General features: G+C 47.6%; 1 protein-coding gene across 1 annotated transcript in view; it reads right to left on the reverse strand.

The window, feature by feature from the left end:
- Positions 1–407: 407 nt before the first annotated feature.
- The window catches only part of PTGIS (prostaglandin I2 synthase), a 64,452-nt gene continuing 40,129 nt past the window's right edge, over positions 408–24,730 (reverse strand). The window contains exons 6-10 of the mRNA XM_034947711.3: positions 20,636–20,817; positions 10,787–10,955; positions 9,639–9,820; positions 7,574–7,725; positions 408–4,617 (exon numbers count right to left, since the gene is read on the reverse strand). Of these exons, the coding sequence (XP_034803602.1) occupies positions 4,473–4,617; positions 7,574–7,725; positions 9,639–9,820; positions 10,787–10,955; positions 20,636–20,817 (830 nt within the window). The 3' untranslated portion in view covers positions 408–4,472. The remainder of the gene's footprint in view (positions 4,618–7,573; positions 7,726–9,638; positions 9,821–10,786; positions 10,956–20,635; positions 20,818–24,730) is intronic.

A 24,730-nucleotide genomic window follows, 5' to 3' on the forward strand; every position in this document is an offset into this window, starting at 1 on the left:
CTAATAGGCCAAGGACCTATACTGATCCGTGGCCCAGGGGTTGTGGACCCCTGCTCTAATGGGTACCCAGTCCCTCTGCTGCCAGCCGGAGGATCGCTGAAAGAAAGATCCTGAACACTGTCTCAGGCAGCAGAGGGGCCTGCATTTGAATTCCAGGTCTATTACCTCTTAGCCACACGTTCTTGGGCAAACCACTTCACCTCTCTGACCCTCAGTTTCTTTCTCTGTAAAAACGGGGATACTCATCTATGCCTTGGAGGGTAGGTAAAGGTGTGACTCAGTTCTGTCTGTGAGAGGCCTGGGCCCACAGCAAGGGACAGAGTAGATGCTCTGTGCTCTCCTGTCCCAAGAGCTGACCTCACCATTCCAGGCACAGCCAATGCCCTCCATCAGAATCACACTCAGAGGCAGTTCCACAAACAAAGATGGTTTAATAGATTTCAGCATGTTTCCACTTGACAATGTTATACGAAAATAGAATCTTTATTAAAATAGCAAGGCATAACAATCACTGCTACTCAGGAAACACTGTGTTTATTCTTTTTAATCATCAAAATCAATGACTTTGGGCAAGACCTGTGAACTCTCAGAGCCTGTTTCTCCATCTGGAGAACAGGCAGGTAGGGCATTGCCAGCTCCCTGTGAGTGGGGGCCACTGGTGGGAGGAGATGGCCCTGGTCGCCCATGGGATGAGAAACTTACTGCTGCTTCTGTCCCTGGAGAAGCTCAGGGAGATGCCAGTGTGGCCTTAAGGCAATGCTAACACTTGCTTATCTCGTTTTGTAACAGAGAAGAGAGAGCTCTCAGCCTTGGCCACACCAGCATGGAGCCCCCCTCCCCAGCGAATTTATTTTTCATGGTCACTTTCTATTTTTGGCAGTGAGTGATACATGTTTTCCACTATTGGCAGCAATTGGGGGGAAAAAAGTTCATTTAAAAAAAAAAATTTAGGCCGGGCATGGTGGCTCATGCCTGTAATCCTAGCACTTTGGGAGGCCGAGGCGGGAAAATCACGAGGTCAGGAGTTCGAGACCAGCCTGACCAACATGGTGAAACCCCGTCTCTACTAAAAATACAAAAATCAGCTGGGCGTGGTGGTGTGCGTCTGTAATCTCAGCTACTTGGGAAGCTGAGGCAGGAGCACTGCTTGAACCCAGGAGGTGGAGGTTGTGGTGAGCTGAGATCGTGCCACTGCACTCCAGCCTGGGCAATAAGAGCAAAACTCCATCTCAAAAAAAAAAAAAAAGTTTAAAAAGCGAGTCTGTTTAAAGGAGAATATTTGGTAAACAACAATATTAAAATATAGCAAATAATAGTAACAATAATCACAATGGTAAGGAAACACTTCATTAGATCAACTTAAGAGTATTTTATTCTTGGCTGGGCACGGTGGCTCACACCTGTAATCCCAGCACTTTGGGAGGCAGAGGCGGGCAGATCACGAGCTCAGGAGATCAAGACCATCCTGGCTAATATGGTGAAACTCCATCTCTACTAAAAATCCAAAAATTAGCTGGGTGTGGTGGCGGTCGCCTGTAGTCCCAGCTACTCGGGAGGCTGAGGCAGGAGAATGGTGTGAACACGGGAGGCAGAGCTTGCAGTGAGCCAAGATGGCGCCACTGCACTCTAGCCTGGGCAGCAGAGCGAGACTCCATCTCAAAAAAAAAAAAAAAGAGTATTTCATTCTTGCCACTGAGCTTAAAAAGAAAGAAAGAAAGAAAGAGTATTCCTAACATATGTCCAGCAATTTTGATTCTTAAGCAAGGGATGAAGAAATACAATGGCATCCAGGTAACTTCCTAACTAGCGCATAGCAGGTAGCTAACCCACTCATCTCTCCCTCTTTTCTTTATAGCTTCTTTTTTTTTTTCAAAGAGAAAAATAACGATTAAAACAAGGGCAGGTTTAAATAATCGTCTCCTGAGCTGCACTTCAGTATCTCAGGTAACAGCTGGAGCTGCCTGGTGGGAGCACGTCTTTTCCTTGAGTGTAATTCACTAATGACTGTGGTTCCAAGGAGGTGCGACCTTTAAAGGGAATTGGCCCTTCTTTGAAGGCAGGTGAGAATCTAGTCTCAGTGACAACCCAGCCTGATTTGGAAGGGGGAGTCATAAGGGTTTTCCCCCAGCACACCAGGGTTGCAGCCTGCGCAAGACCTTCCATAGCTATTTCTGCCGGCTTGCTTCCTTCCCTTCCCAGCCACGATGAGGCAGCTGAGGGTTGCCACGGAAACCGGCTCTGTCCTCCCACTGGAGGCTGCCAGCTCTGATTTCCTGCAGAGTTAAGAAGGAGGCGGCAGTGGGGGTCACCCAGGCGTGAAGATGGGTTTCCCTGGGGATATCCTGCCTCCTGCCAATCACAGCGTCTCTCTGGGAATCCTGGGGGTGCCTGGAGGCTGAGGCCCAGGGAAGCCCCCAAACCCCAGTGCTGCTCTGAGAAGAGACTAGCCTCTGGGACATTCAGAGGTCTGGGGTTCTTTTATCTCCCTCCAGCTAAAGCTAGAGGGACCTCATTATGTGTCTTACAAGATGTACCCATGTTTAGGTGCCTCTGGCTCTGTCAGCTCCTGAAGTCGAGAAGAATTGTCCCATCACCAGTCCCCTTGAGCCCAAAGAACAGGAGTTGCTCATCCAGCATTTGCTCCTGGGACAGTAAATCTGCCTGCAGAGTTCTACAGCTCATGAACTATGTGGCCCCAGGCAAGTCACCTCACCTCTCAGTTTTCCCATCTATGAAGTGGGCACAACCCTCCTTCTCTTCACAGAGATGCTGTGAGGAGTAGACATACTGTCTGTAGGGTCTCTCGCAGGCATTTAAAGGGTCTCAATAAACAGGACTTTATATTAATAAAAATAGCATCATAAAAAAGGTTTGCAGGCCATTTTTCTCTTTAAGCTGTTTTTTATTTTAATTAATTATTTATTTATTGAGACAGAGTCTTGCTCTGTCGCCCAGGCTGGAGTGCCGTGGCACAGTCTCAGCTCACTGCAACCTCCACCTCCTGGGTTCAAGCAATTCTGGTGCCTCAGCCTCCTGAGTAGCTGGGATTACAAGCACGCACCGCCACACCTGACTAATTTTTGTATGTTTAGTAGAGACGGGGTTTCGCCATGTTGGCCAGGCTGGTCTTGAACTCCCGACCTCAAGTGATCCGCCCACCTCGGCCTCCCAAAGTGCTGGGATTACAGGCAAGCCGGGGCAAAGGCAAATTTTCATCACTGATACATTTGTTCAAAGGGTGGTGCACTCAGGCTGGGTTGGACCAATTAGCTGGTCCCCACCACCTCTTACAATGTCACTTCTAAGAGTTAGAACAGGGTCTCACACTCAGATGCCTTCAGGTCCAGGAGGCGCTGTGAATGCAGAAGCAGACCCGGTCAGAACCCTGGTGAAGCCGAGAGCACATGTCCTGCATAAGGGAGGCGGCTGCCCCTCAGCTCTGGCCAAGAGTTACCCTTGGGAATGTGAGCCCAGTGTGGCCAGATATACCAAGTTTTCAAGAGAAGCTGGACATTTTGAATGAACTCTCCCAAAGATGATAACAACTAAGGCATTTTTTAAAGTGAAGTCCAAACAAAACACGTCTGCAGACTGGATCGTGATCACAGTTGGGGCTTCTGCACTAGAATGCATGAAATCGGCACCTTCTTTTTTGGCTTGATCAGTCTAAGGAGTCCTGGCTGGCTCCTTCCAGCCATCTTGCCTGGGCTGTGTCTTCCTTAGCTCCCTACCTGAGTGCTGACACTGAGAAAGCCCATCCCATCTGGTGCCTGTCACTCTAGAACAGAGAACTCCACTCCTCAGAGCCCAGTGTTTGGAGGGTGCCCCTGTTCTGCACCGGGAATGCATCAGCCTTGGGGGAAGCTCTCCTGCATTTTCTCAAGTAGTGTGAGCAATGGGGCAGTCTGGCAAATGCGGCCCCAGGGAAGCAGATCTTCTAAGGGACTCCTTTGGTTTTAGCTAGTTTAAGGATTATTGGGGGACTGACTGCTGAATGACATCAATGGACACAAAGGACATCCTGAGTGGCCTTTCTGTGGCCAGCATCCGCTTTGACTGGATAAGGCCCGGGCCATGCTAGCTCATAAGAATTAGGAAGGTGACGCCTCCGGGAGTTGGGGGCAGAGCAGTGAAGACTCCTAGTTCTGCCTTATCTGAATAGCATTTGTGGATATCACGAGGTGAGAGTAACGAGGTGAACTGGGAGCAGACAAAGCCTGATTTTGGAAAGAAAACTTTGCAGTGGATAATCCATAGAGCTTTCAATGTCTTTTCTTTGTTCACCCTCTTAGCTTTTCCCTCCCCTGGACCCAGCCTTCTGGGAGAAAAGCAGGGAAGTGGTAATGCTAGCACCTGCACCCAGGCCAACCGTGCACACAGAAAGCTGGGAGGCTGGGGCAGGCTGGGGCAGGCTGGGGCAGGCTGGGGCAGGCTGGGCAGAGGCGAGCACGTGGATCCATCTGCTCCCTGTGTCATGGGCGGATGCGGTAGCGGACGGGCACGTCGTGTTCCGGCTGCATCAGACCGAAGCCGTACCTGCTGAGGTCAAACTCAGGGATCTCCACATCTGCGTTGATCAGCTCCAAGTCCAAGTGCACCAGCACGAGGAACACAAATCTGCAGAGAGATGGCATGGAAGGTGTGAAGGAGAGGAGTAGGGCAAGGGGTTATCGGGAACAAGGCAGGGGAGCCATGGCTGCCTCCTAAGTCTGACTCCAACTTTGAGTAAAGCGAGGAGAGGAGTGAGGAAGTAGAAGAAACGCATTTGCTGCTCACCACATTTGCCAGCCCCCTGTAAGGTTAGGCAGGCCCGTGGATGAGTTCTGGTGAATGGGCTGTGTGCAGAAGTGGCCTGTGTCACTCCTGTGTCAAAGCATTCGTGAGCCAGTGTGTGGCTCTCCAGCTGTCCCTCCTGCCTGGCAGCCATGCAGGCTTCACATTGAGACGGTGGAGCCGAAAGAGGGAAAGAGCCTGGCCCGAGTCTGTGCACAGAGTGGGGAAGCCCTCCAATCCCACAGCTGATACCGTGTGAGTGGAACTACACCTCTGTTGGTAAAAGCCACCGAGACTCGGCAGGTGCAGAGCTGAGCCTGTGCTGATTAATACGGCGACTCCTCTGGATCCTCCAGCCCACACACTTCCCCGCCTTTCTCCACACTCCTGGAACCCTCACTGTCTATCTTGGCCAGGGCTGCTGCTAACCCTTAGGTGTCTTTGTGAGATTAGAAACAGGCATCGCTCTCAAGACATTTTACTGCCATCTCTGAGAAAATTGTCCTAAATAGACCAACTTTGCAAGAACAAGCACTCTCTACTGCCATCTTCTGGGAAAACTGTCATAATAACTATTCGCAGCTGCCATGCCTATGATGTAATCAGTGCCCCCATAAATGTGGAGGCAGCCCTACGGGGGATGTCAACGGTTGCTGCCTCCCTGCCTCATCTTACCAATGCCCATGTTCGTAAGGGTCAGGAGAATATCTTATGACTCTTTTCCCACCACTATTCCCTACCCCAACCCAGGCGCCCGATGCAGCACTGAGCACATGGTGGGGATTCTTTTGTCTCACTGAAGGAGTGAAGAAGAGGGCAGATGAGGAGAGAGGGGAGTTAACACTCTGGACAGATCTGGGCTGTGCCACTTATGGGAATGTGGCCCTCGCCAAGTTCTTACCCACTTGGGTCTCAGTTCTCCCATCTGGTCAAAGAGGGGAAAGGCAGGTTGAGTCTCTTCCAGCTCTGAGGCTGTAGGAAACTAGAGGGTGAGTTTCTAAGGGATGGCGGTTTTGTGCCCACCCCTGGATTTGAACTCCTGCACCTCTACTTCCTGGGAACACGGCAAATGATCTGACCTGTCTAGACTCGGTTTTAGATGAACCAGCATGGTTGTCATGACAATTCAGTGAGATTAAAATAACAACAAATTAGCTAATTTATTGGAACACTGTGCGCTAGGCACCATCTAAGCATTTAGTACCCGCTATCTCTTTTTATCTGTCCAAAAACTTGATGAGGTAGGAATGCCAGTCGGTTCTGCTCTAACACTTGTTTTGAACAGGTGAATTTGTTCCAATAGGATTGATATATTAGGGCACCATTTGAATATAATGCAAGTTTCACATTTGCTCACGTGCAATTTCACTTGTGAGAAACATGAGGTGAATACGAAAGACTGCACCCAGCTGAACCTGGGTGTGCAGAAATCCATAAAATATACACATGCACACAACTAAGCATCGATCTATAGCCACAGTTATTACAGCACTTACATAGTTCTTAGCCAGGTAACATGTATAAAACTGTACTACTATTTTTTTTACTGGGTTCTTCTCTCTCTTTTTTTTTTTTTTATTATGTCACTGATGAGGTTTTTGAGTGTTGGGCCCCAGTCCCCCTTTTCCCTCAATCCCTGCAGTTTTTTCTTTCTTTCTTTCTTTCTTTTTTTTTTTTTTTGGAGACAGAGTCTCACTCTGTCGCCCAGGCTGGAGTGCAGCAGCGTGATCTTGGCTCACTGCAATCTCCGCCTCCTGGGTTCAAGAGATTCTCCTGCCTCAGCCTCCTGAGTAGTTGGGATTACAGGCACGCTCCACCACACCCGGCCAATTTTTGTATTTTTAGTAGAGACGGGGTTTCACCATGTTGGCTAGGCTGGTCTCAAACTCCTGGCCTCAAATGATCTGCCCACCTCGGCCTCCCAAAGTGCTGGGATTACAGGCGTGAATCCCTGCAGTTTTTGTTGCATGATTTCACACAGCAAGATGATTTTAAGGAATGCATATGAGCTGTATTATGTTCATAATTGACTCCATTTTCTTGAGGAAACTGAGGCTAAAGGTTTATGTAACGTGCCCACTCAGCATAATGCATGCACAATAATGATATTAATAATTATGGTAATAATTAACATTTTTCAAATGCCTACAGTGAGCCAGGCAGTGGGTTAAGAACTTAGAAAGATCCAATTCATTTATCCTGACACTCCTGGGGTGTAGTTATAATCAGAACCCTCATTTTACAGTTGAGGGAACAGAGGCTCAGAAGGTAACCCAGCCTATGATTGCACAGGGGTTGGACAGGAGGACAGGGCAGATGTCATAACCCCTGGTCCAATCTGTTTGTGATCCTGGTGGCCAAAGCTCCTGGGGTTCAAGGGAGATAATTTATGAGGCTCTTGGCCCCACAGGCATTAAAATAACCAAGTGGGAACAGTGAAGTTCGGCCAGTTCCTAACATGAAGTTCTGAACATGCGGCAGCAGCTGCAGACGGGTAGCTACGGTCAGCTGAAAGGAATGTCCAGTATTTGGAATCTGGACACCAGTCTTGGAGGGAAGAACCTGCTGCCAGATCTGATTATTTCAAAAGAAATCCGAAATCTGGCTTTTTTACACGAGTTCTTCTGATTTATAAAAGCACACAGTTGTAAAACCACAAATAAGAGATGGCTCACGGGCTGTCCATGTGAAGCCTCTGCCAAACCATTCTCCTGGCTGAGCCCTCAGTCCCAGGAGAGAAGGGCACCTGCCAACCAGGGGATCAGGAGCCACCCTGGCCCTGCCCTGGCCCCCCACTCACTGTTTGATGCTGTTGACGGCATAACTCCTCCCCAGGCAGTGATTGTGCCCCGCCCCCCAGGGCATGTTGTAATTCTTCAGCCGTTTCCCATCCTTGTAAAAGTCTTTCTTCTCTGATCCGTCAGGGTTCAGGAATCGGTTGTATTTAAATACCTGAAATAGGAAGAAGGTCCTTTTCTGACCCCATTCCCAGAACAAGCCCACACCAAGAAAAATGTATGAGGATGTTCATGACAGTCATGTTTATAAGAGGGAAAAACTGGAAACCATATACAGGTCAATTGATAGGGGATTGGTTAAAAAATTATGGCAAAAGGTTTGTGTGTACTGACATGGAAAGAATTTCTACAATTGGTTGTTGAGGGAAAAAAGCAAGTTTCAGAATAGTATATATTGCATGATCCTATACACACACCAATCTTTTCATGGCATGTGAATGTGTTGTGTGTATGCCTGTAAAGCCATGAAAACAATTCGCAAGGCACACTCCAAACCTTGGTCAGAGAACTCTGTAGAACTGGAGAAGAAGGGAAATACATATTTTTTACATTTAAGTATATATTTCTCTGTATTTCTTTATATTCTATGATATATATTACTTTTGTAATGTAAAATAAAAGAAATTAAAATATTTTTTAAAAAGAAAATGCCAATTTCCTTTGGTTACACTGCACAGTGGTAAGGCAAGGGTTGTAGCTGAGCACAGAGCTTGGCATGGAGTAGCTGCCGACTGAAAGATGGGTGGAAGGATAGGTGAATGAACCAGTGGATAGACTAAGAGATGGAAATGTGGATGGAAAGATGGATGAATGGAGGGATGGATAGATGGATGGATGGGTAGATGGGGTGGATGGATGGATGGGTAGATGGGTGAATGAATGGGTAGATTGATGGGTGGATGGATGAATAAATGGATGAATGGACAAATGGATGGATGGATGAGTAGATGGGTGGATAGATGGATGGATGGGTGGATAAGTAGAATGGGTGGATGGACATATGAGTGAGTGGGTAGATAAATGGGTGGGTGGATGGATGGATAAATGAGTAGATGATTGAATGGACAGACGGATGGATAGATGGATGGATTCATGGGTAGGTGGGTGGATGAAAGGGTAGCTTCATGGGTGGATGGATGGATGGATGGGTGGATGGATAGATTAATGGATGGGTAGATGGGTGAGTATGTGGATGGATGGACAGATGGATGGATGCATGGATGCATGGATGCATGGGTGGATGGATAGATTAATGGATGGATGGGTGAGTTTGTGAATGGATGAATGGACAGATGGATGCATGGGTAGATGAGTGGATGGATGGATAGATGAGTGGATTGGTGGCTGGATGGATAAATGAATGGGTAGATGGGTGGATGAAAGGGTAAATTGGTGGGTGGATGGATGAATGGATGGGTGGATGGATAGATGAATGGATAGGTAGATAGGTGAGTGTGTGGATGGATGGATGAATACATGAATAGACAGATGCATGAGTAGATGGGCAGATGAATGAATGGATGGACAGATGAGCATGTAGTTTAGGGTCTGACACACAGTAAGCACCCAATCTGTTAGCAATTGTGAAAGTTTACTTCTTCTCAAAGTCTGGGGCAAGGGAAAAGTGTTGAGAAACTGACATTATAACATTCTGAAATAAGGAAAATGGCTGAGCTATCACAAAGCACTCAGTGTGAATGAACATCCCCTCATGTTCTAGGGTTCCTCAGAGACCCTTGAACATGAGGGGATCTGGGTCTGACTCCAAGAGAAGCTGTGAAAAAAGGTAGGAGCCAAAGAGATATCAGAAGGCTGGGGAGAGACTGGGGCCATCAATATCTGCTTATGCATGATCCCATTTAATCTTCCTATCAATCTCATGAGGCAGGTGCTATTATGAGGTCCATTTCACAGGTGAGGAAGCAAACACAGAGAGGTGAAGCAATCTGGGCAATGTCACATAGCAAACAAAGAGCAGAGCCAGGCTGCCACTCAGATCTGGTTCATCCCAAAGTCACTGATTGTTCTCCCACAGACCCCATATGACCAGGTGCCCCTGCCATTTACCTCTGGGTCTGCGTAGATTTCTGGGTCTCTCTGGGGGCTCAGGAAGGGGAAGAGGAGGAGGCGGTCACCACGTCGCAGGTTGAATTCTCGCCCGTCTGCCATGGGCATGGCCAGGTCCACCACAACCTCGCGGGTGATGAAGGGGGCAGCTGTAAGCCTGAGGCTCTCACTCAGCACGCTATCTGCATGGGGCAGGTGCAAGGAAGGGTCAGCAGGCTATCCCTTCACCTGCTCATATGCCAACCCCAGCTCTTATTTTACAGAGGAAGATGAAGAGGCTCAGAGAGGGTGCCTGCCTCACACACACAGTCACATAGCAAGGTGAAAAAGGACACATGATGACATGTGGTCTCTGTGGTCCCTCAGAGACCCTTGAACATGAGGTTATCCAGGTCTGACCCCAAGAGAAGTTGTGAGGGAAGGTGGGAGCTAGGGAGATATCAGAAGGCTGGGGACAGAGTAGGGCCATCAATCTCTGTTCCTGTCTGCCCGGCATATATTTCTCTTCTGGAAACGGGCCTCTGATTTTCCTCTAGGGTCCACCCCTCCTCTCTCATTCTCAGGGGTTAGACTGCTGATTCTATGCTCAACTCCTGGGATGGGGCTGTGACTGGCCAATCAGAGCATCCCTCTGAGCCCTGTGATTGGTTCAGTATGGACACATGACCCAAAGAAAGCCAATGAGACACAGTCTTGGGACTCTTGGTGGGAACATTGTAAGAGATTCAGAGTCTCACAGAGCCAGGAGGAAGTCAGCCTTGAGCTGCCAACAGCTACTGCCAGCCTGAGACTGGAGCCAACCCAGTGGGAAACAGGGCTGAGAGGTGGAGAGGAACTGAGTAGTCCTGACGACATTGTTAAAGTGCATGGATCCACCTGTGCCTGAAGCCAATCCTCTGGGCTTTTTAGTGACATGTCTCAAAGTACATTTTCACCTTAGTCAACTGAAGTTAGGTTTTCTGTCACTTGACCCCTAGCTGAGGCTAGAGTATGGAGATGCCAGGTGTGTGAAGATAGGAGGCTTAGGGAGACCCTAGGTCGGAGGACACTGATGGACCCTGGAAGACAGGAGCCCATGTTGGGGAGGGCTTTGGGGGTCCATGACGACGCAGTCTTAGGGGCTATCTTGGAGGGTCTGACAATCTCACCAAGCACAGGTGTGCTGTCTAGAACCTTCTGTGGGAGAGTGGTCGTCTGCGAGACAGGCTGCTCCGCTTGCCAAAGGATACTCTCGAGCTCTCCGCGGACAGCAGCCAGGGCTTCAGGATTCTTGAGAAGGAAGAGCAGGAGCCAGAAGGCAGCGGGACCCATGTTCCCCTGCAAGGAGAAGGGCCCCTGTTATGCCATTATGAGGGCAGAGCTGACTCGTCTCTGCCAGGGACACAGCTCGGGCCAAGACAGAGGGGCCAGTAGGCCTGGGCTCCCACTGCTGCCAAACACCCAGGCATGACCAGTGTCTATCTCCAGCCTCAGGACATGGCCAAAACTGCCCTGTGGCCCAAAATACCTACTTCAAGGCCACTCGTGGCATCCCTGACTGTGTGCAAAGTCACTAATCCTAGGTCACACAGGTAATCTTCATAGCTAATCAGCAAAACAGTGTCAGTAATAGGAACAGGGTGTATCAGTTAAGACTGTTCACATCTGAGAATGATCACATTGTTGGCCCCAATTCTTCCCCAATCCCAGAATCCACGCTCCTTACCATGTGAATTTGCTGTTCCTCCTATTCAAGAGCCAGAGCGTATTTTCCCTGCCCTTTGAATTTATGCTCAGCCGTGGACTTGCTTTGGCCAATAGATTGAGGTGGAATTGAAGGAACAGCCACTCTACGCCTAAGCCGCGAGAGACTTTGTGTTTCCACTTGCTCGGCAAGCCCACTGATCCCAAGAGGAGGATGAGAGACTCATGGACAGAGCTGAGCTGCCCCAATGAGCCAGACCCACAGACCCGTGAGTTAAATAAATGCTGCTGGGTGTATGCCGCTGATGAGTTGTTGTGGATGTTTGTTATGCAACAATAGCTAACTGGTGCAATATCTAAAGATTTGCTTCCAAATATAATCATTCTTGATGTAGTTTGGGAAGAAAAAATTCCCTATATGCTTTGTATCTTAAAATTCTATCAGTCACTTGAAGAATAAATGTGTGTGTGTTGTGTACGTATAAAACAAAGCCGCAATCATCATTGATGACTGAAAGCTATGAATAAAAATTATTTAAACTTCCCAATAGATAAACACTTAGGAAAATGAGTGGAATTTCTTGCTTCAAGGCTTCAGTCTTAGCTGAACATTTTCATACACATTTTAGCCTCAGCTCTTTGGTATGTGGCTAAAATGTGTATATGGCACCCTTTAGTGATCCAGATATGGGAAGAATACCGACTAATCTCAATTTGGGGGAAGGTTTTTGTCTGCTGTGACTATCCTATTCAATCATAATAATGGAATATTAAATCATCATTAAATATCATGTTTACCCACTAATTTCATTACAGACATAATTGCACATGGGCAAAAGGACATATGCACAAAGATAATTATTGCAGTGCTCATGTAATAGAAAAATGCTGGAAACAACCTCATGTCTATCAATAAGAGATCAATGAGATAAATGAAGATCCATCCATTGGATGATGATGCAGGAAGTCATTAAAAAGAAGCTGGCTCTGTGTGTACTGATGTGGGACTGTAGCCAAGACACACAGAAGCATGCAAACGCAAGGTGCAGGGTGGTGGCTCAGCATGCTGCCATTTGTGTGTTTGTTTAAAGAGAAATATACATGAAGAAGTACAGACCATCTCTTTTTTTTTTTTTTTTTTTTGAGACAGGGTCTTGCTCTGTCACCCAGGGTGGAATGCGGTGGCACAATCATAGCTCACTGCAGCCTCGACCTCCTAGGCTCAAGTGATCCTTCTGCCTTAGCCTCCCAAGGAGCTGGGGCCACAGGCATGTGCTACCCAGCTAGGTTTTTTTTTTTTTTTGGTAGAGATGGAGGTCTCCCTGTGTTTCCCAGGCTGATCTCAAACTCCTGGCCTCGAGCAGTCCTCCGGCCACAGCCTCCCAAAGAAGCACAGACCATCTCTAAGAGACACCAGAAACGGGTAACTGAGGTTACCTTGGGACAGAAGCTGGGAAGACAAGAGGATAGGGAGGAAGGAGGCTGACTTTCCTTGCAAATACCTTTTAAACTGTTCAAAATTTTTTAATGGACACACTAATTTTAAGTGAAACAGAAGCCACCCAGGCTGGAGTGCAATGGCATGATCGTGGCTCACTGCAACCTCCACCTCCTGGGCTCAAGTGATCCTCCTACTTCAGCCTCCCAAGTAGCTGATACAAGCATGCACCACCATGCCCGGCTAATCTTTCTATTTTTTGTAAAGATGAGGTCTCACTGTGTTTCCCAGGCTGTATCCAAATCATTTCTATAGTGATGTACAATGTCATGAGAGATGCTCATGTTACAATATTAAACCAAATAGAAGGTTAGATTAAAACAGCTGCATGATCTTAACCACAGAAGAAAAACCTATGGGGAAAGGCTGGAAAGAAATGCACCATAGCATTAGTGATGGTGAGATAGATTTTGCCTTCCTCTTTAGTGCCCGTGAGGCCGTGAGGCCAGGAGGAACCACACTCCTCTGCTCAATACTTCCATCACGCAGGTGCCATTATTAGGCCTTTTACTGAAAAGGAAAACGAAGTACTCCCTGGTCACTACCCACTGCCCAGCATATAGTGGAGGCTCACTGATATTTGTCAAATAAACATCTGCGTCCCTTTGGATTAGAGGTGGAGCTCCAAGACAGCCTGGGAGGTGGGCTGGAAGATCCCTGGACTGAGACCAGGTAGAGGTGGGTTCAAATCCCAGCTCCCCACTTTCTGTGACTGTGGGCAAGTCACGTCCCCCTTTGGGTCTCAACACTGGGGGTAACATTGCCACCTCCTGGGTGGCCGCAAGGGTCCAGTGAGGCTGAATGCAAGCAATCCCACACGTGCTGCGCCCACAGTAGGTGCTCAGAAGTGGTTACTCCTCCCCCACTGGCCCCTCCCCTGGATTTGAAAACAAGTCGGGGGGGCCTCTGGCCCTTTCTGAGAGTTCCGCCAGCACCTCAGGTCCAGCTGACACAGCAAGGTCACTTGCTGTCCATCACTTAAATAGCCAGGCAAATGCGGATGATAAATAATTCAACACTGGCTTAGCTCAGCGCCAAGGCCATTTTATCTGGCCCAGATGGTTAGATGGGGGCCACCGCTCATTAATTACCAAGCAGGAGTGGAACACATGGGCGCTTGGCTATCTCTGCCTGCAGGAAAAAGCTGTGGCAAGTTAGGGAGGTGACCAAGACCACCTTTTACCCAACTGCACAGATGTGTGAGTATGTGTGTGTGTGTGTACACACAACCATAAGAGATCCTGAATTTGCCACCCTGGAATTTGAGCTTTCACCCACGGAGCCTTGCCTCCGTTTACTCAGGAAGACACTTCTTGTTTGTCCTCATTCCCTCCTACTGCAGCCAAAGGCCATGACCCAAAAGCAGTGCCACCCCTGTTCTAGCTTTCCTGTGAATGGCAGTGGCTGACCTCTGGGAGGCACTGACTGCGGGCCAGACCACACCCTTGGCGATTCACGTGCTCCTTCTTGTTGCCTCCTGACAACATGGCCCATCAGTGGAAGTAGGGGACTTCCGCTGCCCGCGCCTGCCTGCATCCGCTTCCTTGTCGTTGGTAACAGCACCCCACTTTCCTTCAAAGAACCACCTCCTCTTAAGTCTAAGTCCATGTGGGCCATCCAGGACTGACCCATCCTTCCAGACTTCAAGTGTGGGCATGGGACCCAGGTGGAGGCACTGAGTGATCCACGCAGAGTGGGGCATATGACGTGGGCTGGGCCAGTGAGTATCAGGCTTGGGAGCTGTGCTAGAATTTAGGGGAAGGGAAGCCCTCCTCCATGGGATTGCTAAATTGCCTAGAGCTACTGGAGGCCATTGTAGTCATCCCCCAGGGGGAGACCCTCTGAGGATGCAGCCTGGCAGAAGAAGGGAGACCTGAGGGATGGGGGTCACAGATTGTGTTTCTTTTAATTTTTATGATTTAGAAGAGTCCAACGGAATAAAAGAATATCCCAAGTGTGATAATGATGTGTTAGTGTAGGTCATAAATTGTAACAAATGTGCCACTCTGCTGAGGGACACCAGCGACGGAGAGGCGAGGCATTGGGAGAAGGGGGCTAAGGGAGATCCCTGCACCTTTCCTTCAATTTTGTTGTGAACCTAAACCTGCTGTAAAAATAGAGTCTATTTAAAACAAACAAACAAAAGCCCTAAGTGCAATGTGGGATTGTGGATTGGCTCCTGGAAGAGAGAAAGGATATTAGTAGAAAAACTGGGGCAATGTGAATAAAGTATAGACTTTAGTTACTAGCAATGTCCCAATGTGAATTTCTTAGTCTTGATGAATGTATTGTGGTTATGTAACATTAGGGAAAGCTGGGTGAAGGGTATTTGGGAACTCCTGTACTATCTTTGCAACTCTTTTATAATCTAAAATTATTTCAAGATAAAACTACTGAAGACAAAAAAAAAAAAAAACAAAAAAAACCAACCCTCTTTACAGATGGTGAAACTTAAGCCCAGAAAAGTGACTTGTTTGAGGTCACATAACTAGTTTAGTGGCAGAGGTGAGATTCCACCCGAGTCTGTCTGACTCTCAATACTGTGGTTTTGCTTTCTACTCCGTTGTCAGATGCCTCAAGGATTCTTCTCGATGATCACTATCTCAGCGGAGCTATGTGCAGGCCCAGCAGCTCCCGTGGCCCCCTCCCCTACCTCTCAGGACCACCCAGGAATTTCCAGGAATGTGTGGCTGTGGCTGCTGAGGATGTGATGGGGTGAAGGCCAAGCCAGATATCGGGAAGGAAGAGAAGGATCAGATGTGATGGTTGGGGCTGAGGGACATCATGTCAATCAATGGTTTCAGTCCTGGCATTACCAGCATCAGTGGGCTCAGAGCTGGCAGGGAAGCCTGACCTGTGTTTGGAAACTCTCCCCCGTCTGCCCCCACCACCCTACCCCACCTTCCCTTACAGCCTCCTCTTCCCCTTGCCTGGACCTCAGGTCTCGGCCCACAGGGTCCTCCCTGGATGCCTGAGACTCCCACTGCCCCTTCCATCACTCTCGATTCCAGGTTCAGGGGTTCTGGATTCAGGAAGCTGTTGTGAGGATCCTATGAGATGGTGGTTGCAAAGTGCTCAACAGGATGCTTGGCCCAGGGTAAGTGCTCAGTATCTTTTGAGATTATTATTCCTGACTCATCATCTCCAACCTGACAGCAGCAATCACAGCTACCATTTTTCAGCCTCTCTGCAGCATCTGACCCAGCTTCCCACTCCCGGCTCTCCTCCCACCTTCCTGGCCCCTCCTCCTCACCCTTCCCACCATTGGAGAGCCCCAGGGATGCCCCCTTCTTCACCCACCCTCGCCTGCAGTATCTCCTCCAGTCCTGAGGATTTAAACTCCTCTATGCTGACAACTCCCAAGCCTGGACCTCAAACTTGAACTCCAGACTTTCTTCTCCAGGTGTCCACTCCCCCATCTCCATCTCAAATTCAACATACCCAAAGCCCAACCCCCGATCTTCTCCCTGAAACTTCCTCCTCCCGCCATCTTCCTCTTCTGCCCTTGGCTCTGCCATCCCTCCTGTCACTCAGGCCCAAACCTGGATTCATCCTTGATGGCCTCCCCCAAGGTCCCATCAAACAGCGGATCCTGTTGGCTTTACTTTGGAATATGTTCAGAATCTAACCACCCCTGACCCTGGCCCAGCAGCACCCTCTCTTGTCTGGATCCTGCAATGGCCTCCTCTCTGCTCTCCCTGCCTCTGCTTCCCCACCCCCTACAGTCTCTTGTCAGCGCTGCAGCCACAATGATCCCTCTAAAGTGAAAGACAGGCCAGGTTTTTCCTCTGCTCAGAGCCCTCAGCAGGCACCTGTCTCACTCACAGTAAAAGCCAAAGCCCTCCCCATGGCCTACAGGGACCTGTGTGGTCCGGCAGCTCTGCCTCCCCACCATGTCACCCTTAGTCCTGCCTCAGGGCCTTTGCACTTGCTGCTCCCTGCCTGGGAACCTTCACTCTATATATTTACATGGTTCACCCCTCACTTCCTTCAGTCTCTGCTCAGATGTCACCTTTCAGTGAGGCCTTCCTGGGCCTGCCTTCCTGCTGCATCTCTTCTCCATAGAACACATTCCCTCTAATACTTTTTTTTTTTTTTTTGAGATGGAGTCTCACTCTGTTGCCCAGGCTGGAGTGCAGTGGTGCCATCTCGGCTCACTGCAACCTCCACCTCCTGGGTTCAAGTGATTCTCATGTCTCAGCCTCCTGAGTAGCTGGGATTACGGGCCTGTGCGACCATGCCTGGCTAATTTTTGTATTTTTAGTAGAGTCAGGGTTTCATCATGTTGGCCAGGCTGGTCTCAAACTCCTGATCTCAAGTTATCTGCCTGCCTTGGCCTCTCAAAGTGCTGGGATTACAGGCGTGAGCCACTGCGCCTGACTTCTAATACATTTTAGATGCTTACTTGTTTGTTTATTTATTTATTTATTTTTGAGACAGGGTCTCACTATGTCACCCAAGCTGGAATGCAGTGGCACAATCATGGCTCATTGCAGCCTTGACCTCCTAGGCTCAAGCAATGCTCCTGCCTCAGCCTCCCAAGTAGCTGGGACTACAGGTGAGCACCATCACGCCCAGCTTTTCTACAAAAAAAATAAGGTATTTTTTGCAGAGATGGGGTCTTGCTATGTTGCCCAGGCTGGTCTTGAACTCTAGGCCTCAAATGATGTTCCTCTCTAACTTCCCAAAGCACTGTGATGACAGCTTATGTGTTTATTAATTGTCTATCTTCTCCCACCAGAATGCCAGCTCCCTAAGGGCAGGGATTTTTGTCTGTTTTGCTCACCGCTCTATCCCCAGCTTCTAGAATGGGGCCTGGCCCACGGTAGGTGCTCTAAATATTTGTTGAAGATGTTTCTTGAGCACTTGTTATCTGCAAGGCACAGTTACAAAATTGCACATGTATTCCTGCCTCCTTTCATCTTCACAACCACGTCTTGAAACGGGTGCTACCATCTCCATTTTACAGATGAGTAAACCGAGGTGCTCAGAGGTTAAGTGACTGACTTGCCAGGAAGTGTCAAAGTCAGGATTCAAACTCAGGCTGGGAGGTCACAGAGCCTGTGCCAGAAACTCCTAGGCCAAGTACCCTCTTGGCTCTGCTCCCAAAAGGCCCTTGAAAAGTTTTCCCACCTGCCTGAATTCTGGACGCTGTCAACGACTCAACCTCAGAGGACATCTTGTCCCCAGCTCCTGCCCAGCTCTCCTGGCCCTGCCAAAGGATGTTCCCTAGACTTTCTGCCACTCAAACCCCTCAGCCAGCATCCAGTTTTGCTGACACCGGTCATTCCCACGAGGGTTCTGGGGACACTTTGGAGCTCCAAGTCATCTCTGCACATAAATATGTTATTAGGCACTGATGTGGGGGACAACTGCCAATGGATCCCAGTCCCCACCCCTTGCCAGTCTCTGCCTGCAAGGACAGTTAATGGCTCTGAGGAAACTAAAAATAAGCTGCAAGTCGATGGGAGAGGAATTACCCAGAAATGTCAGCCTGTGCAACTGTCACTGTCGAAGTGGGGCCAAGAGAAAGATGGGGCTTGGGGATCAGGAGAGAGGGCAGGAACCAGGCCTGGAGTTGTGCAGCATCGAAGGCTACCATCTTTCTCTCACTCCAATATCTGGTCCATGACCAAGTCCACTGACTCTGTCTTCCTGAAATTTCCAAAATCTGTCCACGTCCTCATCACCTCCATGGCCATCACCTGACCCTGCCACCACAGTTTCCTCCTTGTTGCCCTGTTTTTGCTTTTGCCCCCAAGATCCTGTCCCTCCTATGCTCAGAACTCTCTTAGGCCCCCATCTCGCCCAGAGAAAAATCCCAAGTCCTCATTTATTAGGACCCACAAGGCCCTCAGTGACCTCTTCCCTCGGTCTCACGCCCCCTCCCTCACTCTGCTTCAGCTGTGTGATCCAACTCTACTCTGCAAGATCCAACCCCAGGGCCTTTGCACTTGCTGCTTCCCTTATTTGGAATCTTCTATCCCCACATCTTCTCCAAGTCTCTGAATCTAGCTTTCTTATCATCCAGGGCTCATCTCAAATATCTCAGGGAGGCCTCCCTGACCACCCCAGCTAGAGCAGACCCGAAAGTCTCTCTATTCACAGCCCTGTTTCATACTCTACATATCATCATCTAAAATCACCTTGTATATGTTTCCTTGACTCTCTGCCCCCTGTCCCCCTGACCCCCCAAATGGTAATCGACACAACACAGAATCTTTGAGGTCTATGGTAAGTACTCAAAGGATTTTTTTTGAGAGGTGGAATCTCACTATGTTGCCCAGGCTGGTCTCAAACTCCTGGGCTCAAGCAATCCTCTTGCCTCACCCTCCCGACTAGTTGGGACTACAGGTGCACACTACCATGCCCAGTGTCTCAATGGAACTTCTAAACAATTCTTCAAAATAACTGGTCTGCACACTTCAAAAAATGTAAATGTCATGAGAAACAATGAAACACACAGAAACTGTGCCAGATTAAAGAAAACGGGTCAGGTGCAGTGGCTCATGCCTGTAATCTCAGCACCTTGGGAGGCTGAGGCTGGTGGATCACGAGGTTAAAAGATCAAAACCATCCTGGCCAACATGGTGAACTCCCATCTGTACTAAAAATACAAAAAATTAGCTGGACGTGGTGGCATGCCCCTGTAGTCCCAGGTATTCAGGAGGCTGAGGCAGGAGAATCGCTTGAACTCAGGAGGCAGAGGTTGCCATGAGCCGAGATTATGCCACTGCACTCCAGCCTGGCGACAGAGCAAGACTCCATCTCAAAAAACGAAAAAATTAAAAGAAAAGAAAACAGAAGAGTCAGAATGACTAAATGCAACGTGTGATTCTGGATTGGATGCTGGACCAAGATGAACCAAAAAGGACATTATTGAGACAACTGGCAAAACTGGAATACAGATTGTTTATTAGATAATGATCACGTATTTGGGCTCATTATCCTGAAATTGGTTATTGTACTGTGGTAATGCAGGAGATGTTCTTGCTTACACTCAAGCAATTAGGGATAAAAAAGCATGATATCTGCAACTTATTCCCAAATTATTTCAATAAAATAATCCCAGTGGGGAAAAGAGAGCATAAGAGAGAGAGAGAGAGAGAGAGAGAGAAAGCAAAGGTGGTAAAATGTTTAAAACTGGGGAATCAAGGTGAGGCATATATAGGAGTTCATTAAACTATTTATTAAACTTTTCTATAAATTTAACATTTTTCCAAATTAAAACAAAACAAAACAAAAACAACAAAAAGAAGCTGGGCGTGGTGGCTCACACCTGTAATCCCAGCACTTCCAGAGGCCGAGGCAGGCAGATCACTTGAGGTCGAGTTTGAGACCAGCCTGGCCAACATAGTGAAACCCCATTTCTACTAAAAATACAAAAATTAGCCAGGCATGGTGGCAGGCAACTGTGGTCCCAGCTACTCGGGAGGCTGAGGCATGAGAATCACTTGAACCTGGGAGGCGGAGGTTGCAGTGAGCCGAGATGGAGCCACTGCACTCCAGCCTGGGCAACAGAGTGAGACTCTGTCTCAAAAGAAAAAAAAAGAAAAGAACACTGAATAAATGTTTCTGTTCATTATGCTGTTTGACAGTAAAGGAAGTCAGGGAACTGGTTTGGGCAGTGGGTATGTGTGCACACACCCACACTCACATCAGCACACACTCACAAATGCACACCTACATACACATGCACACACAGGCATAGTCATGTGCACACCTGCACAGGTGCACAGACATGCACACACACATGCGTTCATATCGCAACCACACATGCACACCTGCACACACCCACTTGCACATTCACACCCACCTGTGTGGCCCACAGCTGCAGCACCAGGGCCCGTGCCTGCATCTCCTCTGACACACCCATCTCCTCCAGGTGCAGCAGGTAACTCTCCAGCCATTTGCTCCGGTGGGCCCGCGTGGCCAGCCTGGCTGGGGACAGCAGCTTCCACAGGCGACTTTTGACACTGCAAATGTGGTCCTTGTCCCCTGCAGGGACAGAGCACAGAGAGTAGGGGTTACAGATTCACCATCCCACACCCAGGGCTGGCCAGGCATGACCTCCCATGAGGCCAAGGGTCTTCTGAATGTCACTCGTTGAGGGTGGGGAGTTCCTGTGGGAAAGAAGCTGCAGGACAGGCCCACAGCGGGAAGCCCTTTCAATACCAAATTGCTTATTATCTGTCTTACCCCCAGTAAAAAGAAGCAAGGGGTCTTGTCTCCTGCAGGTGGGAGCCTGATCTATTTCAATCACCTCTATGTCCCCATCACCCGGCCCATAGCAGGTGCTCAATAAATATGCATTGTATTAGTCTGTTTTCATGCTGCTGACAAAGACATACTTGAGACTGGGTAATTTATTTATTTATTTTTTTTTTAAAAAAGAGGTTTAATGGACTCACAGTTCCATGTGGCTGGGGAGGCCTCATAATCATGGTGGAAGGTGAAAGGCACGTCTTACATGGCGGCAAGCAAGAGAAAATGAAAGCCAAGCAAAAGGAGAAACCATTTACAAAATCATCAGATCTCATGAGACTTATTCACTACAAGGAGAACAGTATGGGGGAAACCACCCCCATGATTCAATTATCTCCCACTGGGTCCCTCCCACAACACATGAGAATTATGGGAGCTACAGTTCGAGATGAGATTTGGGTGGGGACACAGCAAAACTATATCATGCATTAAATAAATGGTAGTTCTTTCCAGAGCAGGAGAAGGAACACTAAACACTGAGCAGCATTCTCCCTCCCCAGGGTCCAACCCCAGAGCAATGCCAGCCCATGTGCATGAGGAGGAGGCCACTGTGAGCAGGCTCAGCACAGCAGCAATCACAGAAAGACATCAGCAACAACCTAACTGGCAGATTGGGCTGGAGTCTCAAACTCAACTCACTCCAGAGAAGGCAGGCCAAATAAAAGAGAGAGGGGCCAGAAAGGGGCCATGGCACTTAGCCCACCGACCAACCCTCGGCAGGAGAGAAAAACACCCCAGCGTGGCCAGAGGGCCTGTGCTTTCAAAGGAAGCTGATAATCCAGACAATTATGTATAAACTTCTGATGTTTTTTAAGGTTAGCATCCAAGTAAAAAGTTTTTAATCACTGTTCAGACCACAGAAGCATCTCTGAAGGTCAACTTTGGCCCACAGATCACTAGCGTGCAATCACCATTAAACAGACAATGGTGTGTTTATGTTCTGGAAACATACAACAGTGAAAGTGAATTAGTACATTTTACATGCAGACACAGAGAGTTCCCAAGGGCAGACTGGTAAGGGGATAAAGCCGGGCACTGAAGAATGACACTATTTAGATATTGTTTTCTTTTCTACTTCTTTTTTTAAAAAAAAAAAATTTTCATGAACCATACATGAGCCTTAATATACATTGTTTTAAAGCTCCATGGTAATGCTATTTATATACACAAATATAAAGTTTAAAACAAAAATATAAAATATAAAATTTGGTTTCCTCCGAAATCACCCCTTGGAAAAGTTAGAGTCATTTTGGATTGCTCTGAAGTTTCAAAGTATTGGAAACTCCCTCACTGACTCTTCTGAACCACAAGCCGTGTTTCAGGAAGACTCGCCCCACTGCGATTCTAAACCTGGCTGCACCTCACAGGGCGTTTGAAAGGGTCGAAAATGTAGGCTATGTTTTTTTTTTTTTAAGTATGTTGGCTTCATTTTCAAATAATATGCTGAATATGTTTAACTTTCAGACTTCAACTTGAGCTCATTGTTTTACATTGAAATGAATGTCACCATTTCGGGTGACATTTCAATGTAAAGCAATGAGCTTAAGTGTTCAACTGAAATACATTATCTTCCTATGTTTCTCCACTTTTCAGGCTCTCTGAAGAATTACCTGGGAGCTCTTAAATCTCTGGATGCCCAGGTGCCAACCCCAGATTGATCATGTCAAAATCACGTGCGTGGGAACTGGGCATCCAGAGGTTTAGGCCTGCAGGGCGCGGGCAGTGTTGAAACCACCTCAGTTGATGCCAACTCTGGATACTTCTAAGCATCATCTGATGGGATGGCTAAAAAAAGAGGCAAAGAAATTTAACACAGCTTTAGAAATAACTGGCATTCTTTGAAGTCTGACCACACAACTGCAATCTTGAATATCACTGTAAACACGGCGTTTACAGATGACTTTAAAAAGCAAGGCAGGACCATTCTCCACTTTTCCCCTGTGCCTACAGCAGTTCTGAGTACATAGGAGGCACTCGATATTTGCACAATCAATGAATAATTAAGCAAAAAAGGTAATGCAATATGAAAAGACAGCTGACAGAAAGTGAGAAAATATTTGTAAATAATATATCTGCTAAGGGTCTAACACCCAAAATATATAAAAGAACTCCTACGACTCAACAACAATAAAAAACAAACAACCTGATTCGAAAATTGGCAAAGGACTTGAATAGATATTTCTCCAAAGAAGAGATACAAATGGCTGATAAACACATGAAACAATGCTCAACACCATTAGTCATTAGAAAATGCATATCAAAACCACAGTGTGATACCATTCACAACCATGAGGATGGCTACTATTTAAAACACAGGAAACAAGTGATGGTGAGGACGTGGAGAAATTGGAACCCTTATGCATTGCTGGTGGGAATGTAAAATACTGCAGTTGCTGTGAAAAAGAGTTTAGCAGTTCCTCAGAAAGTTAAAGAATTACCATATGATCCAGTAATTCTAGTTCTAGGTATATAGCCCAAAGAACTGAAACCAGAGACTCAAACAGATACTCGTGCACCAGTGTTCATAGCAGCATTATTCACAGTAGCCAAAAGGCAGAAACAACCCAAATGTCGGTTGATAGGTGAATGGATAAATAGAATGCAGTATATACACACAATGTATTCACTCTTAAAAAGGAATGAAATTCTGACATATATGCCAGGCATGGTGGCTCATGCCTGCAATCCTAGCACCTTGGGAGGCCAAGGTGGGCAGATTTCCTGGGCTCAGGAGTTGGAGTACCAGCATGGGCAACATGGTGAAACCCTGTCTCTACTAAAATACAAAAAAAAAAAAAAAAAATAGCCAGGCATGGTGGTGTGTACCTGTAATCCCAGCTACTCAGGAGGCTGAGGCACAAGAATAGCTTGAACCCGGGAGGCGGAGATTGTAGTCAGCTGAGATGGCGACACTGCACTCCAGCCTGGGCGACAGAGACTCTGTCTCCAAAATCTCATATAATGAGAATCCTAGAACAGGAAATTCAGAGACAGAAAGTACAATAGAAGTATACTATTCGACAGAAAGTAGAATAGAAAGTAGAATAGAAGAGACAGAAAGTATAATAGAAGATATGTCGGGCTGGGAGGAAAGGCAGGTGGGGAATTATTGTTTAATGGGCACAAAGCTTTTGTTTAGAATCATGAAAAGTTTCTGGAAATAGATAACGGCATGGTTATACAACATTGTGAATGTTTTTACTGCCACTGAATTGTACAATTAAAATGGTTAAAATAGTATATTTTATGTTATATATTATTTTACCACAATTTTTTAAAAAGGCATATGAAGGTCATTTGGCAAAAATGAGTCAAAGATAGTGTTGTGTAACAAAGAATTTGCATTCTGGGCGGGTGCAGTGGCTCACGCATGTAATCCCAACACTTTGGGAGGCCAAGGTGGGCAGATCACTTGAGTTCAGGAGTTTGAAGCCAGCCTGACCAACATGGTGAAACCCCGTCTCTACTAAAAATACAAAAAAAGGATAAGCTGGGGGTGGTGGCAGGCACCTGTAATCCCAGTTACTTGGGAGGCTGAGGCAGCAGAATCACTTGAACCCGGGAGGTGGAGGTTGCAGTGAGCTGAGATGGAGCCACTGCACTCCAGCCTGGGTGACAGAGTGATACTCAAAACACAAAAGAATTT

Source organism: Pan paniscus, chromosome 21, assembly GCF_029289425.2.
Source record: "Pan paniscus chromosome 21, NHGRI_mPanPan1-v2.0_pri, whole genome shotgun sequence".
Classification (NCBI taxonomy): Eukaryota; Metazoa; Chordata; class Mammalia; order Primates; family Hominidae; genus Pan; species Pan paniscus.